General features: G+C 38.4%; 2 protein-coding genes across 2 annotated transcripts; one reads left to right on the forward strand and one right to left on the reverse strand.

The window, feature by feature from the left end:
- Window positions 1-1,226: 1,226 nt before the first annotated feature.
- Window positions 1,227-12,903, forward strand: si:ch211-197h24.6 (uncharacterized). The gene is made up of 12 exons (XM_022679523.2): window positions 1,227-1,327; window positions 1,829-1,889; window positions 4,064-4,094; window positions 5,236-5,313; window positions 5,888-6,027; window positions 6,869-6,994; window positions 7,296-7,341; window positions 7,480-7,554; window positions 7,690-8,069; window positions 8,200-8,304; window positions 8,513-8,609; window positions 12,476-12,903. The coding sequence occupies exons 2-12, from the start codon at window positions 1,842-1,844 to the stop codon at window positions 12,496-12,498; spliced, it is 1,149 nt and encodes a 382-aa protein (XP_022535244.1). The 5' UTR covers window positions 1,227-1,327; window positions 1,829-1,841; the 3' UTR covers window positions 12,499-12,903.
- Window positions 12,144-16,842, reverse strand: rbm12ba (RNA binding motif protein 12Ba). Its single transcript, XM_007229447.4, has 2 exons — window positions 16,690-16,842; window positions 12,144-16,454 (listed from the first exon to the last, which is right to left on the reverse strand). Exon 2 carries the CDS (start codon window positions 16,415-16,417, stop codon window positions 14,594-14,596), a length of 1,824 nt encoding a protein of 607 aa, XP_007229509.3. The 5' UTR covers window positions 16,418-16,454; window positions 16,690-16,842; the 3' UTR covers window positions 12,144-14,593.
- Between the last annotated feature and the right edge of the window lie 751 nt (window positions 16,843-17,593).

A 17,593-nucleotide genomic window follows, 5' to 3' on the forward strand; every position in this document is an offset into this window, starting at 1 on the left:
TACCAAAAGCCACATATAAAAACGAACATTACAAAAATATAACTAGCTAACGTAAAGGCATATTTTTCGTCTAGTTTGAATGAGACGTTTCAAAATAAGAGTCCTCACTTATATAACTAACTCTTTTTGAATTTATTGAAAACAATATACAGTTATAGTTATGTTATACAAAACACACGATAGTGTACACAGCATAGAAATAATGCTAGTGTATTAAATTGATTAAATTAAAAAGAAGAAAAGGAATCAGTTAGCCAGAGAACAACATTCAAAATATAAAATGAAAAAGCAATAAAAAAGGAATATAATAAAATAACAATAATTTGAAAATAAGATTCTTTTTATTATTTTTTTTGCTTCATTTATATTGTCTGAAGAAGAGGCATCGCAAATCCTTCTTCCCTACGTTTAGAGTTCTCTGTACTACTGTCTGTACTCTGTCTTTATCTAGTTGTTATGCTGAAAGTGTGAATAGTGTGTAAATGCTGCAGTAGAGTTGTGCAGTAACGCCATCTTTTCCAGCATTGCTTTACTACAGACAAAAACTTTGTCAATTGACATTTTTTAAATCCATTTCCAAAATTATTTCTATTGCTCCTTACCAGTTGTCAGCTGTTAACCAATTAATTTTGTGTTTTAAAACATTTGCCGCTATTTTATTCATTTTACAATACTACTACTAATTACTTTTTTGTGTTCCTTAAAGGAAATATTTTGAACCAATTATGGTTATATTAAATGTATATATGTACATATTAATTAAACAAATGAATGAATAAACAATAAAGTACAGCGGGGGCAAAATAAATAAATAAATAAATAAATAAATAAATAAATGTTCTAAAACTTTCGACCAGTAGTGTATCTCATAATGAGCAATACAGAGATGTAAATATTCTCCATATTATTCCTATATATATATATATATATATATATATATATATATATATATATATATATATATATATATATATATAGGAATAAAAAGAAATTAAAGGGAATATATACATATATATATATATATATATATATATATATATATATATATATATATATATATATATATATATATATATATATATATATATATGTATATATTCCCTTTGTGCGACTAATAAAGGATTATTTATCTTGTCTTCTGTTAAAATAAAGATTCTGAAAAGAAGGAGACTTGTATTTTGAAAGTGGCAGGTATCGGGTTCGTCCGCCTGGCGGCTCTGGTCGTCTGGTTTTATATTAGCGGAGCTGAGGTTAGTGAAAGCGGTGAAGCTGTTTTTATCCATCTGGAAAATTAGCTCGCTTTGTTGTTCAGCTCAGATAAAAACAGGTAAAGTACAGTATTACCTCTCCTACTGGTAAATGAACGGCGCTTAGTACTTTCTGACAGCTGAATTTGTGTTAAATAGCAGTTTTTATACAGGAACGGTAATGGGTAGCTTTAGTAAATCCTCTGACGATATAAAGCCAGCGGTAGTTTAGCATAGCCTAGCTTAGCTTAGTGTTAGTGTTGGGATAGCAAGGAGTGGCTAATAGGGTCAGGTTTATATAGCTAGGTAAAGTCTAGTTTTCTTAATTTGTTCAAATTATCTACATGGAAAACATTAGCAAGATTATTATTTCCAATAGTTCAATTGCTAATATTTTACCCCAAAGTAGCTGAGTAGCTTTTTAGCTGATATTCAGTAATAGGCCTGGTTTGTGAAGCCGGTGTTAGCTAGCTGTGTTTTGCAGATGCAGTTTGACCGTTTAGATTTATTATTATAAAATGGGTTTAATATATGTGTATTGTTTTAAATAAATTATATAAAACGTGACTTTTACACTTCAGGATCTCTGAAAGAATGGAAGGTCAACCGAACCCTCAGAAGAAAAAGAACTTCGGGATGAAGGTGAGCTAATGCTAACTGCTGCCTATTGTTTAGTAGTGCGACATAGATAACCTAGCTAACGTATTAGTTAGCTTTAGCTTAGTTATTTAGTTAATACTGTAAATTTGCTTTATTTATTTTCAGCAATTTATTTCATGATCTTATAAGTGCTCGTTAGTAGAAGTATTTAAAAAAACTTAAGACTCGGCAAATATGGCAAAATCAGTATCATGATAACTTTACATTTTATAATTTCGCTATAGCTACAATTTCGATATCAATACCAACAATGTAACGTTAGAAGCCACCGCCTTTGAGTTGTGTGATATGGCTAAAATATTATGTCCCAACATATCTTATTTTTAGATGCAGACAAAATGCATCAGCAGTGGCAGATTCTGCTATTAAAATGCAACTATTTCATGCCCAATACAGTGATAGTATTTAAATTACGTATTAATGTATGCATATCCTTCAATTAAACAAGATTTTTAACACTCTCTGTAATGAAATGCTCTGTTACCAGCTCCCTTTTAAAAATATTTTATTTATCCTGAATTAAATGTAGGCGTCCAGGAATGCAAAAGAATTAGATTAATATAGTCCAGGAACACACAGAAAATAAGAATACAGTGAATATGAAAAGCTTGACAGAACAGTGCTGCAGATTGTACGAAAAGCTAGACGGACAGAACAGTGCTGAATATTGAGTTGAACGAATAATTTGTACTGATTACACAAAATGCTGGAGTTAGAAACTCAATAGAGGCTTAACTATTTGTTTACTGATATCAGAATTTCAGTTCTGGGTGTTTATATCCAACGTTCAGCTGTATCTCTTGCTTTAAACCCAATAGAGAAAGCTAGGAACAGGGGCCTTACTCACAAGGAAAAAGAGATGGAGGCCATTGTTTTAGTTGCATCCCTATTATTGACATGGCCCCTTACATGGCATCATAATTGCTAGTGAGTAAATAAAAATTGTCATTTTGGATTATTGCTACATAAAAAAATATGTAAATGTTGTCGGTTTTTGGGTGTCTTTACTGTCCAGATACTAGATTTTGGAACAATGCAGTTTTGATGATGGTTTGATTGAGCAACAGAGCCCTAGTGAGGTCTGGGTGGTGGATGATTGCCGCCCCACCTCATCCCCAACTCTCCAACTCCAACTCTTCCAAAAAGGATTAATTGAAGCAACATCGTTCCAGATGACTCCACTGCTCCAGAGCTCTTAATGCTAAGGGGCTTTTTGCTCTCCTCTAGCCCATGCCTGGCATTAGGCATGGTGCTCCAGAGAGTTCTGTTCTTGAAGTATCTCACTTTGAGTATCTGAATGCATGAATCAATGCAATTTATTAGGGACTCCACAGATATATTGACATGTAACATGCATTTATAATGTATGTTCTTAAGATAGTCAATATTGTTTCTACCTGTTGTGGGTACTTTTTTTTTAACATTACATTGCCCATGTTATTGGGCAGGTTGACCTCATCATCCAACTTCTCATCACATAAACATTCAAAAGTATTAATTTCTTCGTAGTCTGAGGTTATATCTTGTTTGTATTGCAAGTACCGTTAAATCTCACTGTTGGCTTTGTTTACACATGCTTAACAGTACACCTTGGTTATTTGTTTGGACAAAGATGGAGTATTGTGCTTCATTTTAAAGTTCAACTGAATACGATTGTTGCCAAAGTTGGAAGAATTTTAAACTTTAACACTGTTTTCAGAGTATGTATGTGTATAGTAGCTTATTTAAGAAAATGTAAAGCATATTAACATTTTGTATGTTATTTGCCATCAACACCAATGCATCAGCACTGCACAACTATAAAGTGGTGCAGTTTAATGCCTGCTGTGTATCTTTTGTTTTGTCTTGTATCAATGTTATGTCTGATTAACTCAGCCCCATGCTGTGTACAGTATTGGGGAAGAGATACATTACTTTTCTTCCAGTGTGCGTCTGTGACAAGCTGGGAGAGTATCTGGTTTGAAGAGGCCCTTGGGTGGCTTAAACATACATTCTAGTCTAGAGGATTGTCTTCACCTCTGCTAATGGAGAGTGTTAAAGAGGAGGATGGGTTATAGGAGCGTAGGGCATTTGTTCCCCAGCTCACATGCTATATTCTATCTCTAACTCCTCTTTATTTCTCTCTTTCCGACGGTTTTTCTTGTCATCTATGATAGAAAAAGCAGCAATTCCACAGTGGTGATATAGGTAAGTCCTGACTTTAGCAACAAGTTCTGTTCTCTGACCTTCAGCGCCTCCTGGCCTTGGTGATGTCTTCACCATGTGCCAACACTGAGGTCATTCAGAGCTTCTTAGCTTTTTCAAAGCGCATTTCTAATACATTGTCACAGCTCAGGTAGCTGTGAGGACATTGAACACTTGTGTTGTGTACTTTATTTATCTATATAATAGAAAAATATATAGATAAAAGGCTGCTGTTAAGAATAATGCACTCTGAACAACATTAGAAACTTCAACGCAACATCCTGTTTCAACCATTTCAGTCTTTTGTCAAGTGCCCTATTGGGTTTGGGCTTGTTTTTGTTTGTTTTTTTGCTAAGAATGTTATGTTCTTTGCCAATTAGTAAATCTTTTTTTATATATATAATATAAAAGCTTACCTTGAGGGATATGTTCTGGAGCTGGCTGAATTGGGGAACTATTCCTATACATATCTGGCTTTGGCTATCAAATTGTATTGTTTAGTCTATGTAGTGTTCAGAAAACAGAAGCTGGTTGCCAAACCTTGAGGTTGGAACAGAACTAACTCTTATCGCCAACAAAGGGAAAATGGTGATGACCCTAATTCTATGTTTGGGCACCGTATTGCAGTAACTATACTGCAGATTGGATTAAAGTTGGAATATGTGCTTGCTGGAATATCAAGCGCCTTGTTGACCACTTTCTCTGTGCCTTCATACAGCCTGGCAACAGAATGAGTGTTCTTCACATACAGTGAATTGAACTTAACTGTGGTCAGTTGACCTAACTGTGTTCATTAATGATGGCCATAATAATTTTCAGGAGAGCCAAGGACCTTAGGAACCTCTTTTTGTGGCATGATTGGACCTAAATCATTGCCTTTGCCAGTGGAATCCATCAGGGGTCATTAGCAGCTGCGGGGGTCTGATTTTGAACTGGATTGTTGAGTTTTTACATGTTGTTCAGTTTTCAAATTCAAGATGTGGCTCACTTGTTTAACCAGATTTATTCTCTCTGGTTAATAATCCTGTGTGCACATATTTGCTCTAATGGGTATAAGATGAAGATGCAGCAGATTTGTTGGGAGGCAAATAATGGTTCTTTATTGCCTTTATATTTGAGATTCTTAACATGTTTGTCTTGTCAGTGTTCACCAGAAATGGAGCAATTCAGACTCTTCCCGCCATGACCAAACGTCTGAAAACGATCACTGAGCCGGTTATTGGTAAGTAATGTTTTAGTTATGCTTTTACTTTTAAAAATACAGCTCTGAAAACCACTTCAGTTTTTGAATCAGTTATCTGATTTCACCATTTATAGGTATATGTTTGAGTAAAAAAAACATTGTTTTATTCTTTGAACTACAGACATTTTTCCCAAATTCCAAATAAAAAGATTGTCATTTCGAGCATTTATTCGCAGAAATTGAGAGATGTCTGAAATAACAAAGATGCAGAGCTTTCAGACCTCAAATAATGCAAAGACAACAAGTTCATAAAGTTGAATTAAATATTTAAAAAAAAACAATCAGAAATCAATATTTGGAGGAAATCAGTTTTAATGTGTTCTGGTATGTTCTCCTTCAGTCTTACACACTGTTTTTGGATAACGTTATGCCACTTCTGGTGCAAAAATTCAAGCAGTTCAGCTTGGTTTCATATCTTGTGATCATCCATCTTTCTCTTGATTATATTCCAGAGATTTTCAATTTGGAAAAAAACAAGGAAAAACATCATTAATCTCTTACTTTTTCCCAGAGCTGTATGTCATTGTATAAATATTTCTGTGCTCGTTTATAGGCTTGCAGTACGTATGGGAGTTTCGCAGCCCCACCAAGTCAGTTCCTCCTCATTACCAGTGCAAACTGTGCAAGGTCCAGCGTCTGCAGAATGAAATGGCTGCTCATATCATTGGATGGAAGCATTGCTTTAGATACATTGTAAGTACAAAATATTTAGGGAGCTGTAAAAATAATAATAATAATAATAATATTTGTCTATAATAAGACAATAGATCAACAACACACATAACATAAAAACAAGCTGAAGGCCACAGTGACATGGCTATATTCCCAGGGAGAAACCCTGGGAAGAACCAAAACTCATAATGGGGGACCCATCCTGTTCTAGGTCGAAAACTGCTTAAAGATTTAAGGTTTACTGAGAAAAAAGGAATATATCTGAAAAGTTCTGTACAGATTTATTCGGTCAGAGAATGTGAAAAGATTATTAGGCTGTGGATAGTGGCTCAAGCTAATTTAATTATAAGGACCTAACATGATAGTAACCTGAAACACTGGCATCCATCTGCTTGAATCCCAAATCCTGAGTGACAGCAGGAGCATTTTAGTTTTCTATAATTCCTTATGCCCATAAACCCCAGGATTTGCAGAGTTTAGCTTGTTTACTGCTTGGATAATGTGTGTGTCCCTTTAAATAATGTTCAACCTAGATTGAAAATTGAGGCTCATAAGGGATCTGAAGGATTCTAGAGTTTATTGGATTTATAAGAAAAGGCTATTCCTTTTGCAGTGGATTCTGTACTTTTGTCAGTTTGCCAGACTCTTAGCAGAAAAATATGCTTCATTATTTTTGGCTTGTTTGTCTATTCCAAGGAGGACATGCATTACAAAGCATATGAGGTCATATACTTCTGTTTTTTGTCCTCCACCCTTTACTGATTTATCTTGAAAATGTTCTAGACATGGTGACTTAAGTCCTTCAGAAGTACTATTGAAGGTGTTTTTTCATGATTGTCTGTCTTTCCTTTGTCCACACCAGAAAAAGACTCATCCAGACAAAATGCCTCATACAGAGGAGGCTGCGACTAAAGACCCTGCCATCAGAAAGTCTGTCAAAACAACTGCTGCTGAGGTGGAGAAAGAAAGTGGCAGAGGCCAACTCAGGGTAAGACCCTCAAAACTCAAAAAATGGAAAATGATTAACATGCAGACAGGTGTCAAACTGTATGGGGGGAAAAAATGAGGGGGAACAGCTGTAAAAAGTGGAAGAGCCAGTGGAAGGATAAAGTTTTTTTTGCATTCATGCATCACATTTTCAGCAATAGATATACTTGCATTAGGAAAAAATGAGGTTACTTATGTAAAATAAAGTGAACAGAAATTTGGCTTGTAATGTGAGCGCAGGAACCTGTTGACTGGCAGAAATTGCTTCATTTTTTTAATGCACAATTATGTGTTTTCTTTAGGTAGTTATTAAGGAACCTGCTGATGTACCAGCGTTTCAGAACATGAGTAAGTCTTTCCTCCCGTTCCTGGACAAGGGCTATTAGTGATATGTGTTTTAATATCACATTGCCTATTAATGCACATAACTTTGTAACCCTGCTATGATTTAAAATTATATATGTATTTTCTATTTAATTTTATCAGAGAGTGCACATCCAAATATCGGGGGACCAGGTGTTGCAGGTCTCCTTGGCCCTCCTCCTAGAGGTCTTCATTCAGGTTAGTTTGCAGTTCTGTGAGCACATATCAGATATGGGTCAGATACAGAGCTTGCTAAGATCTGTTTTGTGAAAAAAAGAACCTGGAAAAAACTACACGTTCATAATATTTGAACATTGTGTCTGTCTTTTTCAGGTGGCCCATTTGATGGTGGTTTTCCAGATCCCACATTCCCGGGGGAGTATCCTCCTCGGGGTGGAATGATGTCAGATTTCTCCCCGGGCATGCACGGAGGTCTGGGTGATAGTCCCATGAATAGGGGACTGTCAGGCTCTGGTCGGTATGATTCAGGGCCGGGACCTGACAGGTTTATGGGCAGCCCAGACAACATGCAGCGTTTCCCCAACAGTGGACCCATGCGTATGGGATCAGATGACTTTGGAGGGGGCCCACGCAATGAGGGCATGGGCAGGCCTTACCCTGGTGACATCTCCCTGGACAGAGAAAGAATGATGGGAGGTGGACCTAAAGGCCCAGAGTCTAGCAGCACCCTTGCAGCACTTCTCAGATGCCTGGTATGGATGTTTTTAATTTTATTTTTTTAAACATTTGCATACATTTTTTTTTTTTTAAAGAAGATTTTCATAAAGCAGTTTAACAGGTAATGTTGAGATTTTGAATTTATTTGTTTCTGTATGTTTTTAGGACACCTTTCGTATTGAGAATGAAGATGATGCTCAGATTGTGCTGAAGGTCACACAGAAGCTTACAGATGTCTTGATGGAATACCGCCTTCGAAGCATCTCCTCGGTAATAATCCCAACAAAGACATTGCACAGTTTTAGTGGAGTGAGGATATTTCTTTGATTCGACTAGTTTAACTGTTGAAGCTCTATTTGTGTATTTTCTCACTATTTTTGATACTGAAATGTAATGTATTTGATAATGTGTAGTATGTAGATCACTTCATCGCACAATTCTTTTGACTTCCTCTTAATATGTGGTCAATGTTTTCTAGGGTCCCAGTTCTGGCTTATCAAGCTCCCTTGGCAGCATGAACTACTCTTCACGTATGCCTCTCAGTTCAAATGACCGATACTCTGGAGGCATGTCAGGTAAATAGTCCCACATGCTTATCCTGTTCCACTGTATAACTGTCTGGTAGTCAGCAACACGACTTATCAGCGCTTTCTGTTCATTTGCAAATTTAAAATAGTCTTGGTTCCACACTTTTGGGTATAAAGGATTTTTAGTTATTATTGTGGATTCTTAGTTTCAGGTTTTTCAGGATGTGACCCCTAAACTAGTTGACTGACTGAACAGTTACATCACTTCAGTATAGTTGCCAGCTTTATTTTATTTTCCTTCACATTTCAGTGGTTTCAGTGCATTAACACAATGTTAACCACAGTGAAAGTAGATGACTGAAAGCCTGCATTGAAAATAGAGGTCCGACATGGTCATATAGCCTAGGATCCACAATAAACCTGCTGTACAAAGTTAATGTACTCCTCTCTGTTAAGGGGCAAGGGTTTCCCACATTTTGAAACCTGCCAAAATCCTTTTACAGTCGAGCATTAACTGATCATGCACACTTTACTACCGTGATATATGCCAGCTTCATATAGCACCAACAATAAACATCTTCACACAAACCAAAGCTGGAACACTGATCAAGTTCCCGCCTCCAAGAGCTTGGTATTGAGCTGATTAGTTGTCTGGTGAGCTGCGAGCTGGAAAAGCTCTAAAATAGGGTTGCAGCGGTAACCGGTTTCACGGTATACCATGGTATTAAAATGCACGGTTATCATACCGTGTGTGTTTGCTTATTACCGGTAAAACGCAAGCCAGCGGAGAAACTCACCCGCGCATGCGCAACTCTGCTCCGCTTCAGCTACTCAGCACACAGCGGTGAGAACAGCAGAAAGTGCATCAGAATAAACAAATCTCCGTCCGCCTAAAAAAAGGCTAAACTAAAATCAGCAGTGTGGGACTATTTCAGAGACCCGCCGAACGCACCCGAGGATGGTTATCCAATTTATAATCAATGTGGCCGTAAAGTCACAGCTAAAGGTGGACATACGTCAAACCTGTTCTCCCATCTCCAAGAACACCACCCCGCCGTGCAGCGCAAAGTATGTGTTTAGTTTATAATTTTAATCTGAACCTAAATAAAACCTCTTTGTAGTCGTGCACAACCCATGCGGTAAGCGCCCGCAAAAGCGCTGAGTTATCCGAAATTTGGGCACGCAGGTACAGGCATGAAGTGCGTGCTACGACGGATTCACGTGTCCGTGTAAAGGTGCTCGCCGGACTGGATGTGAAAGACGCCATTCATTTACATGCGTTAATTTTCAAATTCTGACGTGCCTGTTTTTCATGTGTTAAAACCAGACTCAGAAATAAATCCCCTCTATCTGGTTATATACCAACTTGGCAGTAAAACGGACGTTTACAACAGTTGTTGATCAGACACTGACCCAGGCTCAGTTTATCAGATATTAAATAATTTAAACTTAAATAATTGTACTGAATAGTTTAAACACAGGATCTTTACTTCTTAGAGGACATGTAATGTGTGACACGTGTGTGTGTGTGTGTATATACACTGCTCAAAAAAATAAAGGGAACACTCAAATAACACAATATAACTCCAAGTAAATCAAACTTCTGTGAAATTAAACTGTCCACTTAGGAAGCAACACTGATTGACAATCAATTTCACCTGCTGTTGTGCAAATGGAATAGACAACAGGTGGAAATTATTGGCAATTAGCAAGACACACTCAATAAAGGAGTGGTTCTGCAGGTGGGGACCACAGACCACTTCTCAGAACCTATGCTTGTCTGGCTGATGTTTTGGTCAGTTTTGAATGTTGGTGGTGCTTTCACACTCGTGGTAGCATGAGACGGACTCTACAACCCACACAAGTGGCTCAGGTAGTGCAGCTCATCCAGGATGGCACATCAATGCAAGCTGTGGCAAGAAGGTTTGCTGTGTCTGTCAGCGTAGTGTCCAGAGGCTGGAGGCGCTACCAGGGGACAGGCCAGTACACCAGGAGACATGGAGGAGGCCGTAGGAGGGCAACAACCCAGCAGCAGGACCGCTACCTCCGCCTTTGTGCAAGAAGGAACAGGAGGAGCACTGCCAGAGCCCTGCAAAATGACCTCCAGCAGGCCACAAATGTGCATGTGTCTGCACAAACGGTTAGAAACCGACTCCATAAGGATGGTATGAGGGCCCGACGTCCACAGATGGGGGTTGTGCTCACAGCCCAACACCGTGCAGGACGCTTGGCATTTGCCAGAGAACACCAGGATTGGCAAATTCGCCACTGGCGCCTTGTGCTCTTCACAGATGAAAGCAGGTTCACACTGAGCACTTGACAGACGTGACAGAGTCTGGAGACGCCGTGGAGAGCGGTCTGCTGCCTGCAACATCCTTCAGCATGACCGGTTTGGCAGTGGGTCAGTAATGGTGTGGGGTGGCATTTCTTTGGAGGGCCGCACAGCCCTCCATGTGCTCACCAGAGGTAGCCTGACTGCCATTAGGTACCGAGATGAGATCCTCAGACCCCTTGTGAGACCATATGCTGGTGCGGTTGGCCCTGGGTTCCTCCTAATGCAGGACAATGCTAGACCTCATGTGGCTGGAGTGTGTCAGCAGTTCCTGCAAGATGAAGGCATTGAAGCTATGGACTGGCCCGCCCGTTCCCCAGACCTGAATCCGATTGAGCACATCTGGGACATCATGTCTCGCTCCATCCACCAACGTCACGTTGCACCACAGACTGTCCAGGAGTTGGCGGATGCTTTAGTCCAGGTCTGGGAGGAGATCCCTCAGGAGACCATCCGCCACCTCATCAGGAGCATACCCAGGCGTTGTAGGGAGGTCATACAGGCACGTGTAGGCCACACACAATACTGAGCCTCATTTTTACTTGTTTTAAGGACATTACATTAAAGTTGGATCAGCCTGTAGTGTTTTTTCACTTTAATTTTGTGTGTGGCTCCAAATCCAGGCCTCCATTGGTTAATAAATTTGATTTCCATTGATGATTTTTGTGTGATTTTGTTGTCAGCACATTCAACTTTGTACAGAACAAAGTATTCAATGAGAATATTTCATTCATTCAGATCTAGGATGTGTTATTTGAGTGTTCCCTTTATTTTTTTGAGCAGTGTATATATATATATATATATATATATATATATATATATATATATATATATATATATATATATATATATATATATATAATTATATATATATATATATAATTATATACACCCTTAATGACCTTAAGAGTAGTGGAAAAACCTGGTTTCCTTCACCTAATGGTGTACAGTTTATTTTTTTTAAGGAGACATTATCTATATAGTTGTTCCAGGTTTCTACAATAAATAGTTAATTGAACAAAAAACCTTTGTTGTAATTTCTTTAAGGGTCAGTTTAATAATATATGTAACAAACTGTGATACCGTGATAACCGTGATACCGCGGTATTTTCTGAGACGGTTATCATACCGTGAAAATCTCATACCGTTGCAACCCTACTCTAAAATGTACAGGACCAGCGTTAAGAAACCCTGCTCTTCAAGGACAGAAATCAGATTATAGGGTGCAGTAAAGAAACTGGACTCTCATACAGAATGTTAGCAGCCTTTATTTGTTCAGAACAGATGTACAAGGAAATACTACTTATGAAACAGTGCCATATCTCTCACACATCCAACGTACAGTCAATGGCATGTACAGTTAGTTATATCACTTGGTAATTGAACAAAAGTAAAAAGTTGATAAATGTAAAAAAATTAAGGAATTCAGGACCAGCTAAAAGTATTCCTTTTTAATGTCTTTCACGCTACCTCAAATAGGACATGTTTGAAGTGTAAAACAGGGTGTTCTGTGTTTTTAATCCACTGTTGTGTATATATCCTGCCATTTTTTTAAATGTGCTCTTTTCTGTTCCCTCTGCAGGCTCTTCAAGATACTACAACTAAGCAGCTTCAGTGACATCCCACCTGTTTGTCAATTCCTGCATGTACCCCCCTCCTCACCCCTACAGCTGATCTTCCTCTTTCTACTTTTTAGTACAAATGTTTTAATTTGTTTTATAATTTTTAGGACCAAATTTACTGCTACCCCTTTCTGAATTAAGCTTTTCTGGTTACTTTTCTGGACAAAATACCATTCAATCAGGGTGTTGTTGCAAGACAGAGTTTAATTAATCCTTAGAGGTTACAGTGTATTTGTTTGGTGTTCAATACATTTTCTACAGCAATCCCAATAAACTCTTTAAACTGTAATCTTCTGTTGTCTTGACTTTACACTGGAACAGAGTCAGAACATGCTGTGTGAAGTTAAACATTTTAATTAAAACAATAAAGATCACCTCAAACTCTTAATCTCACCCTCAGTCTGTTTGGTTCTTGTAATGCAAATAAGCCAACGCTGTGGTTAATTTCGCTCATATGTTTGACATAACAGGAAGTGAAACAGGAGCTTTTAAGACAAAGGTGTGTGACATGAACACATTTATTTATGACTGGAATCAAAATATATATCTTCAAAATCATTACTTAAGATTCCAAATGACCCCTTTGTTATCTGTACATAAACTATGTGTAGAATGTACACTGAGATTCAGTTATATTAACTTTTCCCTGACTTCCAGCAAGAACAAAATCCATCACTTTAAAGCAGGATTTAAAGTTCAGATAAGCTCACCTAACTTTTAAATAACCTTTATTTTAGTGTTATGTTACACTTGTCAAAAAAACAAACAAATCTACCTTGTCTTAAACTGCTGTATGTCCTGGAAAATGCTTAACTAAAAAGTGAGAGCCCTGTTAAAGGAAGTTTGACTCAGTAACAACCAAAATGGTTCTATATAAAACTGCCCTGCATGTTTTAATGCTTTAACACGCATCCTTCAGTCTAAAACGGGCTGTTAATGAGCTAATAAGTTGGATCAGGTGTGTTCATAGCAGAAAAACAGTAACACAAGCGTAGGGCATTTGGCATCCAGCATCAATGCGTATTATGTGTAGTTTAGTGCTATATAGAACATTTTTGCTTGAGTGTAGAAATTACTACTACTTGTACTAACAAGTCACTTTAGAATCTTTACATCCATCTCAACACTTTACAAACATATTTTGTTGCTGACTAAATAAAAACATGTCTCTCCAGTTGTAATTTATAATGTGTGAAAACTAAATCATAAGGAATGCTCCAAAATGCAGTTATTTTTACAGTACATTTTATACTGTCTTCCATAAATCAATGTTATTTTTCTTCTTTTGTAAAGTTTCTAGTACAAACGACTATACTAGAAAACAAGTTTGTCTTTAGGCAACAACAATATGTCCTGGAATAGTCCAGACCAACACAAACAAAACGTCAGTATCTGTCCACACATGAAGATTTGGCAGCTGTTTTCTCATATACCTCGTTTTTGATGAGCAAACATACAGATGTGGAATTATTTAAAGGCTGTATCTGAAACTTAAACATGGATAGGATTCAGATGCAGTAAGGCACTCAATAACATCTGAATTTATAGTTTGGTAATCAATGTACTTTTTTTATTAGGTGAAAATACTAATGACAGTAAACACTAATATCTAGTATTGAGCTGGCAGGTTATAAAGTCAACTAAGCAATTTCCAGTTTCAGACACAGCCATACCATTTGGCATGAGTGTGTGCACACACACTGCAACCATGAAAATAATTCCACTTGATTGCATCTCAATGCGCATTTCACATTTTTATTACACATTACTAATAAAAAAACTTTTTTTAGAACATTAAACATGTAACATGTTTTAGACAGGAGAAACACAGTTGTGAAATCAAAACCTTTATAGTGACCACTGTTAATTTGGGCAAGGAAAAACACCAGGCTTTTGAATTAAGACTGTACGACTGTGTTTCTCATGCAAATGTGCATTTACATTTAAATGTAAATAGTTTAACACTTTAAGACAAGTGCTGTAGTACTTGCAAGTCTTTTATATGTACAGTTGACAGTTTATTCGTCCAGGCACATTTTGACAGTCCTTCTCCTTGGAATGTTCTCAGAGCTCTTGGTTTAATGTGGTTCCTGCAGAATAGTCTTCATCTGCTGTGGTGAAACACAGGTAAGCATAATTTTTTGTCCCAAAAAGATGTTTCCATGCAGACTGCAAGCTTCTTTGGCAGCCTCTTCAGACATGAACTTGATTACCGCCTCCCCGATACTGTTTCCCTTCTCATCCTTGAGGAGTGTAACATCTTTTTCGTCAATCTGGTACAGACAGAAAAAGTCTCTCACCTCCCCTCTCCGAACATCAGCTGGGAAGTTCCGAGCATAGATACAGGTACGCTCAGACCAGTCTTGTTCTCTGTGATACGCTGGTCTCTGAGCCTTTTTATGTCTTTCTTTGTACATTATGTCCCTCATTTTTTCCATTGTGATGGATGATACATCTAGCACTTTTGAGCCATAATGTGTACCATCCATGTTCATGGCTGCGGCGTAATCCTCTGGGTGCGTAAACATGATGAAAGCTGTGGACGTTCGCTGTCCCCAGCAGTTTTGCAGATGGATGATCTTCTTGTTTGGGATGTGAACACAGCCAAATAGCTCCTTTATCTCGGTTTTGGTAGTTTTTGGAGAAAGGTTCCTTACCATAACGCAGTGCACTTGTCCAGGGGGCTGAGAGTCAAAGCGCTGCCGCTTTGGAGATCCTGAAAGCGACCTGTCTTCTGAACGTCGCTTAAGTGGCGGCGTCCAGGACGAATGTCTGTCTGGAGAGAGGCGGTGGTCCAGTTCTGAGGATGTGGTGGAACAGGGGCCATGTTCATCATCCAGCTCTAAAGCGTAGCTCCACATCCTTTCATAGGCCGTTCTTACCTCCACATAGGAGTCCATGTAGCTCATGTGGCTGTACTTTAGGCCCTCTTCAGCTTGTTTCAAAGTAGCCACCTTTATTAGGCAGCACTGGTCGCGGCCTAGGAAGACATTTGGTATGAAATCCAGCACAGAGAGGCCTTGGAGGAAAGTGCGGACATCTTGTAGGGTCACGTTGTTGGGAAGCCCATAAAGACGAAGATATCCAGGCTCGTTGCAGTTGGTCTTGGCCTTACCTCTCTCAGGTGCTGCTGCTGTTGCTTCTTTTTCTTCTTCAATATGCACTTTTCTCACTGGCTGTGGAATGCTTTCCTGCAGTTTGTAGCTGTGGTTGTAGTTTTTCTTTTTATTGTTGTTGTACGTATGATGGTCTGTTCTTTGATTTGTATGGTTTTTAGAATGGTATGGCTCAGGTAAAGCAGGTAATGGGTGAGAACTGACTGGCAGAGACTGGGCTTGGCTTTCTTGGTTGTTGTTGCTGCTGCTGCTACTGTTGTTGATAATGATGTTGTTGTTATGGTTTGACTGTAATCCTTGAATAGCAGCCACTAGGCCCAGTAGTAGAGCTGTGCCCAAGTCTGTTGGTGACTTTGATGGCTGCGGTTCTGGTGCTGGCCTTGGATCCAATGCCTTCTTTTCCAACTCCAGCTTTCTTCTTTTATACTCTGCTTTCTTCTTCTCCTCCGCCTCTTTCTCCATTTTTTCCTTCTTCCTCTCTGCATCAGACTTCTTGTTTTCCACTCCTGAGCTTCTTTGCTTTTTTAAGCGTAACTCAATTTTATGTTTCAAGTCAGCTATGCTGCTAACCTCAAGGGTTACCGATGATCCCTTGAGAATCTCCCCAGAGCGCTCCATGGCCAGCTGTCCATCTTCCTCTGTGGTAAAAATAATAAAAGCCTCTCCTCTCTTGCCACCAATGATGTGAACTCCACCCTCAAGAATGTGTAGGCCGTGGAAGAAGGCGCGAATGTCCTCAGAGCCTGCATCGGCACTGAGGCCCAGCAAACGCCGCACTATCACCATGATGGCGGGAAACTGCCTCGTCGAACACGTGACACTGCTGAGAGATACAAAACACAAAAGAATACACAGCTTGAGGAGAATTTCAACCCAGAAACCGCATCGGGCGCAGTTTAATCCGCCACACAGCGCGGTACAGCCCCGTGTAGCTGAACCGCAGCCCCCACGAGCCTCCTGCCCCCCTACTTTGTTCCGCAGCAGAAGAAGAACCAGCAGCTCTGAAACACAGAAACAGGAAAAACGGTTCACTGCCAGCTCCTCCACACCCCACTCACCTCTCAGTTCTCCTGAAAAAACGGACACTACTCTTAAACCGCGCTCCAAACACCCGCGTTTATTCACTTCACAAGCTTCACAAGCCTCACAGCGAGCTCAGCCTCAACCTAACGCCTCGTGCTTCAGACAGAGGCAGCGCGCTCTCTCCACACAACTTTTAAAGGGGCGGAGCGGCAGGAAGTGTGCACAGCCAATAGGCGGGGAGGAGGCTTTGCAGGGGGCGGGGCGAACAGTGTCTGGAGAGCCAATGGAACTGTGAATAAACTTTACGAACTTTTAAAGAAACAGAGTTAATATTACTGTGTGAATAATACTAATACTACTACTACTAATAATAATAATATCATATTTCTTAAAATGTAGTTTATTTTCTATTTTATTATGCGCTTTTCGTTTTGTAAATTACTGTATATTTAGTATATTTTTAAGTTTATTCTGCATAATTAGGATATTTTCTATTTTATTCTGTATATTTATTTTCGTGTATTACTGTATATTTAGTATATTTTCTATTCTGTATATTTACTATTGTATATCACTCTATATTTAGTATATGCATTTTTAGTTTATTCTGTATATTTATTTTCGTATATTACTGTATATTTAGTATATTTTTTATTCGGTATATTTACTATTGTATATCACTGTATATTTAGTATATGCATTTTTAGTTTATTTTGTATATTTATTTTCGTATATTACTGTATATTTAGTATATTTTCTATTCTGTATATTCACTATTGTATATCCCTGTATATTTAGTATATGCATTTTTAGTTTATTCTGTATATTTGATATATTTTCTATTTTAGATAGATGCTTTATTGATCCCAGAGCGAAATTCAGTACACATCCAATAGCAGATATACAGTACTCAGAAGCTACAAAAGAAGGATAAGCTAT

This window comes from Astyanax mexicanus, chromosome 1, assembly GCF_023375975.1.
Source record: "Astyanax mexicanus isolate ESR-SI-001 chromosome 1, AstMex3_surface, whole genome shotgun sequence".
NCBI lineage: Eukaryota > Metazoa > Chordata > Actinopteri > Characiformes > Acestrorhamphidae > Astyanax > Astyanax mexicanus.